The following is an 18400-nucleotide window of genomic DNA, read 5'->3' as shown; positions in this document are numbered from 1 at the left end:
AGCATTAAATAATAGAGATTAAAGAGATTAACTATATTCTCTGCAGTAGTTGTCCTTATACGATTTTCTCCAATCCATGCCATACTATAATCATTCTTATTTTTGCTGGTTACATATTGAAAGAACTCCCTTGGATTTTTTTATATTTTTTTTTGAGATTAAATATCTTAACTAATGCACAACTTGGCCAAAAGTTATAGGCACTAGTGAGACATGGTTGACCGAGGATGATACAGTCATAGGAATAGAATGCAAGGGATATAGTGTCTTCAGAGAGGACAGAAGGAATAGGACAGGGGAGGGTTTTGCTAAGGATAGCAGAGGAATTAAAGCCCAAAAGAGTAGAAGTACATCATGGAGACAGGGATTCAGAGGACAGTTCATTTGATGCTATCTAGTGTAAGACAGAGGCCACAAAACTATGTATGTAATTGGTTGCTGTTATACTCCAGGGGGTATAAAGGAGAATGTAGATGACATGCACTTGCAAATAAGCATGAGTATAGGTCAAATAATTATTATGGGGAATTTCAATTATGGGGACATAGATGGGAGGAGGAATGGTCACAAGAAGGGAAAGAAATGGAATTTATACTACAGCTGCTGAGAGATAATTACCTGAAGCAATGTGTAATGGCGGGGACAAGAGGTTCAAGAGTGCTAGAGCTGATCATTGCATCAGAGAACTTAACACTGACCAATCTACCTATGCTGCCTCTGCTTGGAGAAAGTGATCATGTAGTCTTGACCTGAGAGATTGCCAGACAGGTGATTATGACAAGCTGAGGAGTCAGCTTTCAACAGAGCCATGGCATAAGAAGTTTGGAGGGAGAGATGTTAGTGGTGCATGGAAAGTGGTCAAAAAGTAGTATCTAACACATACCTAGAGTCAGAAGGATAAATCAGCTTATTAATTAGATAAATAGCTTATTAAGCAGGAGTTGCACACAAAGAAAAGGTTGTGGAGTGATTATAAAGAAAAAAAAAAGGTGATCAGTATTCCCATAAGCAGATAAGGCACAGGCAATAAAGGTGACCAGTATGGTTAGGAAGGCTAAAGTTAATTATGAGAGAAAACTAGCTGATGAGGTCAAAAGAAAGCCTAAAGAGTTCTTTCACTATGTGGCAAGTAAAAGGAGGAATGACTTCAAAAAAAGTGCTGATGGTAGGGAGATAACAGAACCAAATGAAATAATTGAATTATTGAGTGAGCATGGGTGTTCCATCTAGGTGGTGACATTGCAATGCCAAATGTGACATTAACTGACAGGAGAATAGAAGTTGGAGAAATGGAAGCAGGGGAATTATCAGCTCCTCTGACCAAGCTGTTTAACTTAAGCCTCAGTACTAAGAAGCTGCAAATGGAATGGAAGAAGGGGAAAATAGTCCCAGTGCATAAAGGAGGCTCCAAGACAGAAATAGCACATTATAGGCCAATCAGCATCTCAGGAATGGTGGTTAAGTTGGTGAAAAGACAGAAAAGAGAAATTGGTGAAAAACAGAATTCGAACCTGCGTAGACAGGAATATGATACTCTATAAAGGACAACATGGTTTTGTAAAGAGTAGGCTTTGCCTTAGTAATTGACAGGGGAGGGTTTTGCTAAGGATAGCAGAGGAATTAAAGCCCAAAAGAGTAGAAGTACATCATGGGGACAGGGATTCAGAGGACAGTTCATTTGAACTGTCCTCTAGTGTGAGACAGAGGCCACAAAACTACATATGTAATTGGTTGCTGTTATACTCCAGGGGGTATAAAGGAGAATGTAGATGACATGTAATTACTTATCTTTTATAATCAAGTGACAATGGAGTTGGATAAGGGGTGCTAAACAAATGAGTAAGGGTGATACTATGGAAGCCAACCAAAATTATTCCATACTGACTAAACCTGAACAGGCATTATAATGATATAACAAGGTATCAAATTGGAGGGAAAGTCATCCAGTTATACAAGTTTCTTCTAGTATACATGGTTATGTCACACTCAGTATATCAGGGAACCTAGGCTAACAATGAAAAGGAAGCTGCTAAAACAACTTCAATCTGAACTGAATTGAAGATGACAGGCACTATCAGAGTGAGAAGAATCAATGGAAAAGAAGCGAAACTAGTAGAGATATTGCAGGAATGGACACTGTTTTCACTCAAGGACATGAGAGCAAGGCTAATCTAAGGTGATATGGTCACTTAAACAGAATAGGAGAAGAAAGGTTAGCAAACAGATGTTTGATGCCAAGATGGTAGGAAAAAGACCCAGAGGAAGATTAAGGTTTAGATAGATTGATTCAGTAGAAGTGCCTTAGAAGAACAAAATGTTAGATATGACAATATTGGAGTGTTGACAAGTAATAGACTAATTTGGAAGAAAACTGTTGATAGGAAATTAATAATAATGTAAACTTATTGAGTGCTGTCATAGCAGCCTGAACACACATGGAGAGTACATATCAAGAAACTGATGATGATGATGAACCTTTAATCCCATGGAAGGTTCTAGTAGAGAAAAAAGCAGATGAAGATTTTTCAAGTAATTAGAAAGGGCAAGGCAGTTGATAAAAAAAAAGAAAAGGAACGACTGATTCTTGTTAGAGACATAAACAAAGCAGGTAATGCATCTGAGACAGAGAGAAATGTTTTGGGAAAATACAAAGAAAAAAAAAAGCATGAATAATTAGAACAAGCACCTGCTAGAGTTCTGCTCAGGATCATTATTACCATCATCTTCCAACAAAAATGTGTATAAATTTAAATAAACTATAAAAAAACAAGAAAAAACATATCAATCATTTTACTGTTGCCATTCATGTCTTCAGATTTTAAAGTATATATTTTTATATTCAAGATGAATTACACTCTGCTGATATTGAAACCAGGCACGTCCCTCGGGTGGCAGATGAGGGAAACCCCAACGGGTTGCTCCAAATAAAGAATAAGGAGTCGTGGACCAAAGGATGCAGCAGAGGAGTGGCAAGCCGGCTGCATTATTCTGCCATTCAACCCTATGAATCAGGAGTCTCCACTGTGTCCGAGGAAACCGACGCGACTGATCCTAGATCACAGGGAGCTTGAGAAGTTTAGTATGCAGTCAGCCAATAGAATTTCGCGTCTCTTAACCTTAAATATAAGGACACTGTTAAAACCTGGGAAAATAAATTTGATGGAAAAAGAACTTGCTAGGATTAAATGGGACATTTTAGGTTTGGCTGGTTTCAGCCAAACCTAAAATTTGGACAGGAGAAGGAGTTATAAATCTAAATTCAGGAAAACTATTCTACTCGGGCAGAGAGGACAATATACATAGAGAAGGAGTCACCATTTTAGTGAATAATAGTCTACAAAATGCAGTCATGGCCATAGAACCACATGGTCCAAGAATGATCGCTATCAGATTAAAAGGTAAAGAAAAAAATATTCACTTTACAATTATTCAAATCTACGCCCCCGACCAGTCACACGAAGATGAAGAAATCGATACCTTTTATGATAAGTTGCAAGATCTAATAAACAAGACCAATAAGAAAGATATATTAATAGTGATGGGAGATTTTAATGCCAAAATCGGGAAGTTCACCCCAGGCATGGAGGATGTTATGGGCAGGTTCGGAGATAACAGAAATTAAAGAATTTTAGAATTTTGTAAAGCAAATAATCTATTTATCTGTAACATTTTTTTCCATAGACCTTCCCACAAATACACATGGACCTCACCAGATGGTACAACAAAGAACTGTATTGATTACATTCTAATCAAATGCAATTGGAAATTATCAGTGCAAAATGTTAGAACTTTAAAAACTCCAGACTTCGACACTGACCATGAACTGCTAGCAGCAAAAATTAAACTAAAATTAAATTAAACTAAAAATTAAACTAAAATTCAAGTATCGTAAATCATGAGCTCCTATCGACAAAGTGGACCTGTCAAAACTGAAAGAGAAATCTATGCAAGATAATTATCAGACACTAATAGGAAATGAGTTTAGAAGATTATCCTATGACAATATAGAAAATACATGGAATCAAGGTAAAAAAATTGTTACAAGTACTGCAAGAAACATACTTGGTACAACATCAAGACCAAATCATGAATGGATAACCCCCGAAATTCTAAATACTTAGAAGAAAAAAGAACAGCAAAGCATATATTAAATATTAAAAATACAGAAGAAAATAAACAACATTATAAGAATCTTAAAAACAAAATTGATAAAATGTGCATATCTGCCAAAAATAACTGGTTGGAGGAAAAAGCAAAACTCTGCGAAGAAGCTAATAAAAGAAATGATAATAAAACGGTATACAAAATTATCAAAGAATTAACTAAGATCTATAAAGATAAACCATTAACAATGAAAGATAAAAACAATCTAGAAACTGGGTCAATACAAAATATTAAAATAATTTGGAAGGACTACTATCAAACATTATTTCAAAAAGAACAGGAGGAGGAAAGTATAACAGAAAAGATGATATATGAAAAGGCACCACCCATAACCTCAGCAGAAATTATAAATGCAATAAACCACATGAAACTTTCAAAAGCTACGGGTAAAGATGAAATATCTATAGAACTATGGAAATGGTGGCAAGGAAGCCATTAATTTCTTAATGAATTTATTTAATCAAATTCTTTATACTGGCGTATTTCCAACTGACTGTAAAACAGGAATTATTGTACCATTTCACAAAAAAGGAGACAAAAGAATATGTGAAAATTACAGACCCATAACACTCTTAAATCATAGTTATAAACTATTCATTCGAATTATACAAAAGAGAACATAGGTGCTTACAGAAAAAAACATAGAGGAAAACCAAGCAGGATTCAGGCCACATAGATCCACTATAGACCATATCTTCACCATTAATAATATAGCAGAAAAATATTGGGAATACAACCTGCCCATATACTGTTGTTTTATAGATTTTAAGCAAGCCTTTGATTCGGTTAATAGAAACAAATTGATTACTATCCTAAAAAACGTAAAAATGGATTCTGATATTTTAACATTTATTACAAATCATTATGGAGACACCAAAGCTTTTGTTAAAACAAACAGCATTAAAACTGAGAATTTCAGAGTCGAGAAAGGTGTAATGCAGGGATGCCCTCTCTCACCTTAACTCTTTATCCTCTTCCTAGAAGAAGTCTGTAAAACCATAGCTGATGAACCAGGTGTAAAAATCAATGGTACCAACATTAATCACATAAAATACACGGATGATATTATTATTTTAGCAGATTCTAAACCACAGCTAGAAAAAACTATTAATATTTTAAATGACTCTTGTAAAACTTATGGTATGAAAATAAATCTTCATAAAACAAAAATAATGAAGATAGGTAGAGAAGAAGAAAATATTTCTATAAATCTTGAAAATCACCTGCTGGAACAAATTAATAAAGTCTTATATCTAGTAACCTCAACAATATGGAAACAGTAAAACACAGGCTAAACCTAGGTTGGACCAACATGAATAAACTAAACAAATTATGGAAGAATAAAAAAATCCCAACGAGTCTAAAATTAAAATTATATAAAACAATTATTATCCCAATGGCTACTTATGCTTCAGAAGCCTGGAGATTAACTCAACAACCAATCAAGAAACTTCAAGCATTTGAAATGAAATGCCTCAGAAAAATTAATAACACCCACTGGATTCCACACAAGACTAATCATCAAGTCAGAATAGATTTAGACTTCTCAGATAATATAATAGACACAATCATTAAGCATCAACTGAGGAAGGTTTGGTCATATTCAGAGAATGGCCCCTCATAGACTCCCATATTTAGCTCTGAATGGATATATCAGAAGAAAAAGACCTAGAGGCAGACCAAGAAGTTCTTGGATAAAGTTGCTGTAAGAACATTCACATCTACCCAGCTATATAGAGTCATGATTGAGATGGCTAAAGATCGCGATAAGTGGAGAACCTTTCTTCTTAGTGGACTCAACCCGTTACCAATCGGATGAGATGAGATGAGATGATGATATTGAATGTACAGGAATTTTTATTGCTATCTGGTGTTGAGCAGGATAAAATTTAAAATAATCATATTGTTAAATGACATTGTTAATGTTCACGAATGTATAAGCAGAGATAATCTAAGATGGCACAATCACTTAAACAGATATCAAAAGAAGCAAAAGAAGACGGGGAAAAGATTCACAAGAAGACTGAGATATAGGTGGTGGCTTAATAGAAGTATTTTAGATGATCAAATTTAAGAAGTGATCACATTGGAGACCTTATAAAATAACATACCAAGCTGGAATAATGTTGATCAGAAACTAGTCATGGAATCTTAATTGCGTTGAAAGTTTTTTTCCCACTTGGTTAGACTATAATAAATTTAGTTTCATCCTTTATCCAAGTGTAAGCAAACAAAGTTTGTGCCTGAAGTATTTTCAGGACTGAGGCAACTCGTGGTAAAGGTGGACTAAGCTCTCATCATTTGTCTTTATCTCCCATAATGCAAAGCACATCTCCTTGCAGACATGTATAATGCTATGCATTAAGGGAAGGGCCACTACCCAGATCGGTTTTGACCTTTATTGAGGTCTCATCAGTAGGAGCCAGACCCAGAGGTAGTGATACTAAGGTGGAAGTAATGAAGAAGTCATATTTTATCTATATGAGTTGCACTGACAAGACCTCAATAAAGATCAAAACCGGTCTGGGTAGTGGCCCTTCCCTTAATGCAAAGCATTATACATGTCCGCAAAGAGATGTGCTTTGCATTATGGGAGATATTAAGACAAGTGATGAGAGCACCTCTACCAGGTTAAACTAAATTTATTATAGTCTAACCAAGTGGGAAAAAAAACTTCCAATATCTTTCTCTAATCCAGAGTAATTTAATAATAAGGTGAGATACCTTTTGGCAACTCGTATAGGTAAAATATGACTTCTCCATTACTTTCACCTTAGTATCACCACCTCGGAGTCTAGCTCCCACTGATGTGTTTTTGCGCAGAAGTGGTCCCTTTCTTTGATGTATGAAAGGCTCTGTCTGGTGGTGGGGTGAGCCTGCCACTGGGTAGAGCCAATGCTGAGAAGTTCTTCTTGGTGACAGGGGGTGAGCCTGTCACTGAGTGGAATAACGCTGAGTTGGACGATCCTTCGGTCACTCATAGGGAGTGGTCTGGGGGGGGGGATCGCCTAATTTTTAGAGATGTCTTTACTTAAACAGCACCTCAATAAAGGTCGAAACTGGTCTGGGTAGTGGCCCTTCCCTTAATGCACAGCATTTTATACATGTCCGCAAGGAGATGCGCTTTGCATTATGGGAGATACTAAGACAAGTGATGAGAGCTTAGTCCACCTTTACCACGAGTTGCCTCAGTCCTGAAGATACTTCAGGCACAAACTTCGTTTGCTTACACTTGGATAAAGGATTAAACTAAATTTATTATTAGAATCTTAATTGTGTTTATTAGTTATAATACCCCTTGAGGGTAATATAATACACCAGAAAATGGAGGTCTGGTGTTAATGAAATGATAATGATAACCTCCATCCATAAGAAAAATAGTTTTCAATATGTAAATGAATCTGAATTTAAATTTATAGTGTAGTGAAGAGAACTGAACGGAATTTTAAGATTTTAATATGGAAACAAACAAAGAGAAAAAGTTATTAAAACAAAGATGAAGCATTTTAATCTATATTTGTGTGGGTAGACACCATAATATTTTAGAACTTTAATAGCATATTCAATTAGGGCTGAGTAACAACAACTAGGTCTATCTTTTGAAACCAGAAGCATTTTTAAATGTTTTTCTATACATTGACCACCTCATTGTCCTAACTTTCATAAAATTTTAAACATATGTTTACAATACTTAAGTATAAAGAGCTAATAAGCTTCAGGTCTAGCTACTTACTGATGAAGCCTCAAAAAAGGCTGAAACCGGTCTGGGTAGTGACCTCCCTCCATAATGTAATAACAGCATACATTTCCTAGGAAATGTGTTTTTACATTATGGAAAATACCTAAGAATAACGATCTGAACTTCCCCCACCTTTGCAACGAGTCGTCCGGTATTGTACTACGTACTAGGATCACTTGCATTGGCTAACGCTAGTGTCGCCGATACTTTATAGTTTACTATATTCGGCAAGAAACTCTCTGATTCCAATCTTTGAGTTTCTTATTCGGTTTTAAAACTATGTGGGATTTAATATCCCCTTAATTTAAGTATATGTTTACAATACTTTTAGAAATAAGTATAGTTGAAAATGATATAGAATTATTCAAAAATATTTGAGATCACTTAAATATATAGTTTGACTTTTTTTTTGTTTTGTCTACAATTTGAAATTTGCTCATGATAAATTTTCTGTTTTGTAGAAAATAAAATCAAAAGAAATCTCTTACAACATTTTTAACAGCTTTTGAGACTTCTGTTTTTTAAATTTAGTGTGTTTTTTCTACCCATCTTTGAAGTTTTAAGTGTACTTTTCTGAGACCATAAAAGAAATCCATTGGACAATATATAACAGCAAATAAAAAAAAAAGAAAGTTATGAATTAGAAAAGAACTGAAAACTTTTAGTCTCAAAATTTATCAGAGAGCTTATGAGAATATAACTTTTTTTTTTTTGTCTACTTAAGAGAAATATACTCTGCCTGAAATTTTGAAACTTTTTAAGTTTCTGTTTTATTTGGCAATAAAATAATTGCAGATTTATAATATTCTGTATATCCATAACTTAAAAAATTAAACAGATCAGACCATGAGGACAGTGACTCAAAGAGGAAACAAACAGAAACAGTATTCTGAAAAATACTGTTCCTGTTATTAAGGGATAAATAGTTTGGTTAGAATACAGTCAATTCTCGACTTATGACCACACATACTTGCAACAGCCATTCCTTTAATACATTCACCAAATACTACCTCACTCCTGCAATCCACAGACTAGGGTGCTATTGCTGCCTACAAGGCATATTATTTAAGAAATAGTTTTGCACAGGCTACTGCTATTGCTGAGGTGAGAAACCCTCAAAGACTTTAGGAAGGAATATAATATTACAAAGCATTGTACAAAAAATTGCAGCTATAAGTTGGAGATTGACAATGATGTAGAGTAGTGCAGTTGGTTGAAGAAGTGGAAGAACTTGAATGAAGATCCTTATACAGCAAGAAGTACAAAAAGTTGCAGAAGAAGGGTGAATTTAGCAAAGTAGACAGAATGATGCAAGCTGCAATTACTTGCTGCAGAGAAATTGATGCAGAGAAGAAAAGGCAAACAGTGCAGACTAAGCTGGATGCAATTTACAAATGTTTAAAGAAGTCCATCCCCTGAAGATCTTTCCACAAATTATGCATCTGGTAAACCATACTCAGAACATATTTTTGCAATTCCTGTATTTGACATATTATGGTCAATGTAAGAACACCTAGGGTTGGATAGTGAGCAGAGTGAGGAATAACAGATGAAGGTCTTCATTTCAGCAAGAATTCTTTCATTGATTTGGTATGTACAAGTGATGAATCAAATCTACGTATGCATATAGATGGTAATGCATATTGTTTCTCATACCTTACTTATAAGATTGTGTTGAAGGCTTTATAGCAATTATATTAACAGGAATTCCATCTGCTTCCTTAAGGGTTGTAGTATTTCAGAAAATTTCATTTAAGTGTAAATAACACTCATTCCTTACCCTTGACTGATCAATTTCTTCAAGAGTTGGCTTTCTTAAACCCTTTTTGGCACCACTTTGAGAAATTCTTTCTAGTCTCTTTGCACATACTGAGGCATAGTGACTTAATTTTGCCTGTAAGAGTAGAAATTTATTTACTAAATTAAAGTTGTTAATGTCTGATGATGTTGAACCAAATTTATTAAGATATTCTCAAATTTAGGTAACAGTTTAATGAAGCAAAAAGAAAAGGATTAAACTAAAATCAAAATAAAAGTATGAAATTCCTTGTTAATAATTCTGAAAGTTCATAAAAAATTTGTAATGTTGCAATGCATTTTATAAATCAGAAATAAATGTTTTTTTTTTAAATAACTAAAGTAATAATTAATTATTCCAGTTTTACAACTAGCATATCAAAAAAGTTTTTGAAGGTTTAAACAGAAGGAGTTTGACTAGTATGTTCTTCCTGCTATGCAATATGGAACAGAAATCATAATTATCATGAAATTCCTGATATTTACTTTCAAGGGATGTATAGGATGCTATGAGAGCACTACATGATTAAGCTTACATTATTACTAATTTCATATCAACAATTTCCTTCAAATACATCTTTTATTTGTCAGGACTCCAATATTGTGAGATATCATATTTTGGTCAATCTAAGACACTTCTAAATGCATCAACCCTTCTAAATCTTGGTCTTCATCTGAGTTTTTTTCCTGTCATTCTGGCATCAAACACCTACTTCGCTAACCTTTCTTTTCCCATTCTGTTTAAGTGACCCTAGCACAGTTAATTATTAGCCTCTGCTCAATTTCGAATGCTAATTGTTGTTCGTTTCTAATATCTTCATTTTTCAAATGATTCTGTAACTAATGCCGTCTGTTCACTCCCCTATTTTGTTTCCTCAGAACTCTTGTATATGTAGTCTCTAGTCATTGTTCCACTATTTTATTTCTAACTCAACTCTCATATTCATAAATTAGAATTGTTTGGACATTGTCTTGTATACAGCTAGTTAATGGTTTGGCTAATTTCTCTGCTATTCTATATAAAAAATATTTATTTGGCTGCCCACCATTATTCTATGCATATACTTTGCATATTCTATTTTGATACTGAATTAGCCATCTTCACTAAATATTGTGCCTAACTAGCTGAAATATTTTACTTGTTCTTCCTGCTAAGCAATATGCAACAGAAATCATTATTTATTAGCATTGAATTCTTGATTCAAAGGGTCTATATCAGGGGGTGGGCAACCTTTTTAAGTGTGCATGCCAAAATCACCAAATCCTTGATGCAAAATTTTCTCGCATGCCAACCAAAATTTTGGAGAACATATGATTATTTGGTGTCTTTTAAGTATTGGGAGAACCTTTTCAAATAATCAAAAATCACACTAGAGTGGTAAAATCAAAGAATATTACACAAGAGTGATTATTGTAAGTCATGCAAGATTTAATGAATGTAAAAATTAGTGACGTAATTTTTACTTAAAAGTCCTATCCTGTTGATAGCGTGGATATTTTTTTATTTCCCTTTAAGTGTAATTCTAGCTGCCACGTATAGTCACACAATTTAAAGACACAATTTTTAACATCAGCAGAAGAGTAAACAATAACTCTGAATTTTTTATATTTGTTTTTTAAAAAGATCAATCAGACATAAGTTTTTTTTAAATTTTTCCAATATATTACAATGCAAAATCTCATAATCGTTTTGCTTGACTATAGCATAATAAAAGAAAATAAAATTAAAGATATTCTTTTATTAATTCTTAATTTCTTTAATGTAATAGATAAAAAGTACAGATAAAATAAAATGTTATTTTACCTACATAATATATTAAACAGAAGTTAATCTTTACCATTTTTAGCAGAAAATATCAAATCAAAACTAGAGAAGGAAAAATAGTGGACATTTTATTTTATTTAGCATCAATAAGACTTCTCCTGCTGCATCACTTATGACAGATAATTTATATCAAGTTTATATTTTGTAAACTTTAGAGATATGCATGTGCCACTAGTTTCATCCATAAGGCTACTCCTATTCCAAGACTTAAAGTTCATCACTGAGAACAATCATTCACAAGAATATGTCAATGCAAAAATGGATAGTAATGCTGTTGCAAGGATTTTTAAACATACAAAAGTTTCCTGGATAGTATTCCAAGTCCTTAGTACCTCGTTTTCCACACTTCTCTCTATTACTCCCATCTCTAATTGCTCCTTTTCAATATTTTCCAAGTCAACTCTGAGGTCAATAAATTTCTGCCTCCAAATTGAGCTACTTTGAAAATCAATCAACTGCATTTCATAATCATCCAAATTTATTCATAAAAACATCTGCAAGTTTGTACGTCAGTATATCGCAGAGATAGATGGCTTGGAAATAGGTTGTTTGTTTCATTTTCATATTACTTATTATTACTAAAACAGCTGATAGTGTTTGTTTCTTTATTGCATTTTTATTTGATATCACTCTACTTAATAAAATTTTATTCTTTGAGTTAAAACAGACAACTCAGCGATTGGATATATATATATATTTATTAATTATTTTTAAGGTGAGCCCTGGGCTGCGTGCCAGAAAAATGTCGTTGATATGCCACGTTTGGCATGCATGCCAAGGGTTCCTCACCTCACCCCTAATTATGTAGTACTCTATAATTAACTCTGCATCTACAGGTTCTCCATTGGGCATGCAACTGATGTCATCATTATCATTCCTGTCCTACTTTCATGAAATTAAGGAATCCAGAAGACTTGTATTGGATTTATTTAAAGGTAACATTTACTTTAATAAAGTAAAGTAAATAGCTTAATTGAGTATCTCCAAGTTTTAATGCCACTGACCACTTCCTTCATTAGTTCAAATTACATACTTCTCATCATTATTCTTCACCCCATCCACTTTTGTTCTTTGGAACAGTCTCAAACTGTTACAATCCTCAACTTTTTAAGAAACATATTAATAGATTACTTCTTTCTCCCTAATCATTTACCCTCACATGGCACTGGTGTGTTATAGGACTTGTCACCTCTTTACGTGGGGTTATCATAAAAAAAATAATAATTCTGATGCTGACAACCCCTTATATATATGTGTGTGTGTGTGTGTGTGTGTGACTAAGATAACATTTATTTTAATTGACAACATAATGTTTCATCCTAATTGCACAGGATTTCTTCACGTGTAAACACACACACACACACACACACACATATATATATAGTAGACAGAAAAACAGTAAAGACTAACAAAGGTGACAACTATTATGTAGTTACTAATTTTATTTTAAAATATTTCTAATTGTATGCTGCATTGTTCAGAACAATGTTATTTTAAAAACTTATTATTCATACTGTGAGGCTAAGGATATTTTTTCTATTTTTATTCAATTTTTATATAGTCCAAAAACCCTGCTCTAAAGACCATACATGGAAATTTTTCAAGCCAGTTCAGCACCCCCCCCCCCCAAAAAAAAAAACAGGCTAGCAAAATCTTCTTTAATTTTTCTTCCAGAATTATTCTTATTTTTTACTCAAGTATGTTTGTGTAATCATACCAAAAACACTTATGAGGAATATTCCTCTGTAATTTTCTCATTGTTTTATTTCCAATTTTATAGGTCAGTACTATGAGAGCTTTATTCCAATTAACCAGAATTCAACTTTCTGTCCAGGCCTTCTGAAATATGAAGTGAAATCGCATCAAAACTTTCATACCTCTGTCTTTCAAAGTAATTATTCCAGCCACCCAGAATATCGTTATCTTCGAATCCTGTTATAGTACTCTTTCCTCTATTTCTAAGCTTTCAAATAGCCTGCAGAACATTTTGCTGGCTTCATGATATTTATCTTTTATATTTATTTATTTATAGATGCTTATACAGCTTACACGTAGAAAAATATAGAATTTTATTAAAACTCTGATATATTTCATCCAACGTAACACAGACATCATTAGGGAGAAAGACCAATAACTACATCCAAAACATGGATCATAAGAATGAGTCATGAAGTATATGCTTACTAGCTCATGTCTCAGTTGTAGCTGAGTTGATAGGATTATAATATTTCAAAGAACATGTTTTTACAAACAACTGCAAAAGTTACATAGATTTAAAACAAAAAAACAAACAAAAAAAGTTTGATCAATTAATAGTAATCACTGCCCAAAACTTGGAGATTTGGGATACCATCAGAGTGGTTAACGTTTGGATGATTTCATAGCATTTTATGCACTTCATGGAAAAGATGACCAAATTTAAACCTGCTGGAATGAAGAATCTTTGTCTGGATTCATAGAACTCTGTACATGTCAACAGGATGTGAAGCAAGGGATGTGAAACTTGTCATATTCCAAAAATGCAATATATTCTTAACATTTTTGGATTCTAATCAAAGCACAGTAACTAGTCTGTCCAAAACAGCAAAGATGATATGAGTAGGATACTGGATAGACACCTGGTAATGTATCCTTTGTAGATGATAAAAAAGAAAACAATTTCTAAGCTAGTTTGAATTATGAAAGGTATAGATAATTTGCAAAGAATCAGTGCTATTTGTTCAGAGGTTCTTTTAAAGTAGGGTATTAAAATCCTTTTCACATCAGATTGTAGTCTGATCAGTGGATGATAATTATCAATCATTTTTTGAATGATAGTTTCATTGTATCTATTAGAATCAAATTGCTTTAATTTTATTCAGTTAATCTAACAACAGCGAATCAGAAGAGCAGATTGTACAAGACTCTTCATAATCCTATCTTCTGTGATGAATAATGGTGTGAGGACCAACTTTAGCTGATTATTTTATGGATCATCTAGAAAATCAATCTTTCATGCTATTCATCCTCACATATGATTGCATTTTGTTGATTTTTTGATATCAGAATTTTCGATATCTTTGCAGTCTGATCCCACTACAGGTCATGCTGAATTTTCAGTTTATTAAAAACCAATCTTTACTGGCAGATATATTCCATCCTCACACTATCAAGAGTCTTGCACACACAGAGCTCATATGATTTGCTCTTCTGATTCAATTTTGTTAGAAGAACTGAATAAAATTAAAAGCAATCTGATGTCTAATGGATAGAATGAAACTACCATTAAAAAATGATTGATAACCATCATCTGTCAACGAGACTAAAATTAGATGGGAAAGGAATTTCAATACCCTACTTTAAAGGAACCCATGAACAAATAGCACTCATTCTTCACAAATTCAATTCATACACTTTCTTCAAACCAGGTGAATGTATCCTTTCTTTCTTATCTATAAAGGATACATTACCACCTTTCTCCTTACCTCAGGTATCCTACTTGTATCATCTTTGCAATTTCAGACAGAATGGCTACTCTGCTTGGATTACAATCCAAGAACATCAAGACTATATTGCATTTTTGGAATCTAACAAGTCTGGCCTTGCTTCTCATGCTACTGACACTAGGCACAGATTTCTTTTGAACTAGAAAGGTTCAAATCTGATCATCCTTTCCTAGAATCATGTGAAATGCTATGAAATTGTCCGATCCTAACTACTCTGACTGTATGCATCTCCAAGTTTTGGGAAATGATTATTGTTAATTGTTCATAATTCTTTTGTTCATCATCATCATCATCATCAAATTCCTGACATGTACCCTCAAGGGGTGTACATTGTACCGTATCAATCCACCTATATCTTGGTCTTCCTCTGGGTTGTTTTCCTGCCAACCTGGTAGAGAACACTTGTTTTGCTAATCTTTCCTCGCCCATTCTGTTTAAGTGACCATACCACCTGAGATTAGCTCTGCTAACGCATTCCTGGATGCTGACAATGTCAAGTTCTTTCCTAATATCCTCGTTTTTAATATGATATTGCGATTGATGCCATCTGTTCATGCCTCTAATCTTTCTCAAGACTCTCATATCTGCGGTCTCTAGTCTTTGGTCAAGTGTTTTACTTCTCACCCAGCTTTCAGATCCATAAGTTAAAACTGGTTTGAACACTGTCTTGTATACAGCTAATTTAGTGTTCTGACTAATTTCTCTCTTATTCCATATGAATTTATTCAATTGACTTCCTACCATACCAGCTTTGTTGATTCTGTTGTCTATTTCCATATTTAATTTACCATCTTCACTAAAAATCGTGCCTAAGTAGCTGAAATGTTTTACTTGTTCCACAGGTTCCCCATTCACAACACAGTTGACATTTTCAACAATTCTACCTATTTTCATTGTCTTTGTCTTTTTAATGCTGACCTTCATACCAGATCTATTACAACAGTTATTCAATTTAGTCAGGGAATCTTGCAAACTTGTAGCAGATTTATTTAGAAGTATAACATCATCCCCATAAAGCAAAGAGCTGACATTAGCATCTCCAATTCTTATATCATGTTTAATACCACTTTCCTTCATAATGTGATCCATATAGATAATGAATAACAGAGGGGATAATGTACATCCTTGTCTCACACCAGATTTAACATTAAACCATCTTCCTGAATTCTTTTTTTTTGTTTTAAATCTATGCGACTTTTACAAGTATTCTTTTGAACTCTAACAGTGTGATCCTATCAACTCAGCTGGGATAGAGACAGGAGCTAGTAAGCACATGCTTTGTGACTTATTCTTATGATTCATGTTTTGAGTGTAGTTACCAGTCTTTCTCCCTGATGATGTCCCTGTTACAATGGATGAAATATACTGGAGTTTTTGAATAAAATTTTATATTCTTCTACATGTGTATGCCATATAAGTATCTATAAATATGTCTAGTATACATGTTCCCTAAAACAATGGTTATCTTCTCTATTCTTACTAAATTACTTCAGCCACCCAGAATATCTTTATATTTGATTGTTTTTATAATATTCTTTCCCATATCTAAACTTTACATTTTCAATAGTTGTCAGAACATTTGATTCTTCATGATCTTTATCTTCTATATTCTTATCAAAGTGACCTCTGTTTAGCTACTTTTACATGAAGCTTTCCTGCATTTTTCTCTGTATTCTCTTTATGGCACCTGCTGACTTACTGACAGAACTTCTGATATGATTTTAATATCCCAAAACCTCTGCAGCAAACAACTAGTTATTTTTTCATTCTGGATAACACTTCTTCAGATACTATTGTACACTTAACCGTGGTTAACACAGTAGACTGTTTCTAGAAAAATAACATGTAAATCAAGAGTAACATTTGTATAGAAAATGATTGGATACATTTTTTAACACTTAATTAAATATTTATATAATTTTAAAAATAAATGTAACCCTTTATTTTTATGTATAGGTACAACAAAAATTTAAAGATAACAAAATGTGCTATAAAACAAAACAACAACAACAAAAAATGTTATTTAAACAATTTATAATTAAAGATACAGTACAGCATATCTAGCAATGTTTGAATAATTATTCATTATATTATTTCAAACAATTTATGTTAATAAATAATACAGTAGTACTTACATTAGTTGGTGGACCAGTTATAGTTTATAATAACAGATAATGTAAATCCATGTTGTATAGAATATAATATTATTTTACAGCTTAATTATTACATCCAAAATTGTATACATGTATCAGTCTGGGACTGATACCTGAGCATACCACAAAACAGTTGATTAATAACTATCATGACATACTCAATAAGCGTATGCTATCAATGGGTAAAGGCATCATACCTTTTTAATACCGCACGCACATTTTTTTGTTATTCTTAAACTTTGTTAATCCAAAATTGTACCATATAATATGAAAATTTGAAGCATATTTTTGATGGTGCAAAAGTGAAATCATGCAATTCGAGTACCTTGTTGTAAATAGGTTGCTAAAATACAACTACCATTTAATGCATCATCCCAGAGAATAATGCTGTTATCAACTGAATTCTAGTCCTGCCAACCTTTCCAATACTTTACCACAACTCCAAACTCACATATTGGCCTATAATTAATAGCTTCAGTCTTATCATCCCTCTCTGTGAAGTGAGACAATTTTACCCTTTCGATGTGTAGCCAGGTGAATAAATTTATATGAAATAAGAGAAAAATTAGCCAAAACACTACACTAGCATTATACAAGACAGTGTTCAAATCAATTTTAAGTTATGGATCTGAGAGTTGGATTAGAAATAAAGCACTTGATCAATTATTAGAAACCACAGATATGAGAGTTCTGAGAAAAATTAGAGGAGTGAACAGAAGATTGGTGTGCTGAAAGTAAAAGACTGATTTGGAGGAAAATTGTTGACAAGAGATTAATAATAATAATGTAAACCTAATCATTTAGTGCTGTCACAAACACTTAATTATTTGGTGCTGTCCTGAATTCTGAACATCCCTTGAGGGCACATATTAGGAAAGTGATGATGATAAACTGTTCGACAACTAGTTATCACATAAATAGACATAACATAACCTTTCAACATTTTTCCATCCATAGAAGTCTCTAAAAGCAATTTACTGAAGATAGCAAATTAAATATGAAAATAAGTAATAAAACAAGCAAAGCTGGCATAATGGAGTGCCAGGTTGGATAAATTTATATGGAATAAGCAAGAAATTAGCCAAAACACCAAATTAGATGTATACAAACCAATTGTTTCAACCACTTTTAACTTATGATCTAATAATTGCTAATTGAAGCTATCTTCAATTAGCAACAAAGTTGCTAACTGAAGTTGGCTAGAGAGAGAGAGAGAGAGAGATTTGTGGAAAATTAG

General features: G+C 33.2%; 1 protein-coding gene across 1 annotated transcript in view; it reads right to left on the bottom strand.

Moving 5' to 3' along the window:
- LOC150098484 (uncharacterized) overlaps positions 1 to 18400 on the bottom strand; it is a 314082-nt gene that overhangs the window by 14857 nt on the left and 280825 nt on the right. The window contains exon 15 of the mRNA XM_090405238.1: positions 9684 to 9797. Coding sequence (XP_090261364.1) covers positions 9684 to 9797 — 114 coding nt within the window. The remainder of the gene's footprint in view (positions 1 to 9683; positions 9798 to 18400) is intronic.

The sequence above is a fragment of the Typopeltis vanoorti genome, chromosome 15 (genome assembly GCF_054136105.1).
Source record: "Typopeltis vanoorti isolate ZY-2024b chromosome 15, IOZ_Tvanoo_1.0, whole genome shotgun sequence".
Taxonomy (NCBI): domain Eukaryota; kingdom Metazoa; phylum Arthropoda; class Arachnida; order Uropygi; family Thelyphonidae; genus Typopeltis; species Typopeltis vanoorti.
The sequence above is the reverse complement of the archived record's forward strand: the minus strand, read 5'-3'. Positions and strand labels throughout refer to the sequence as shown.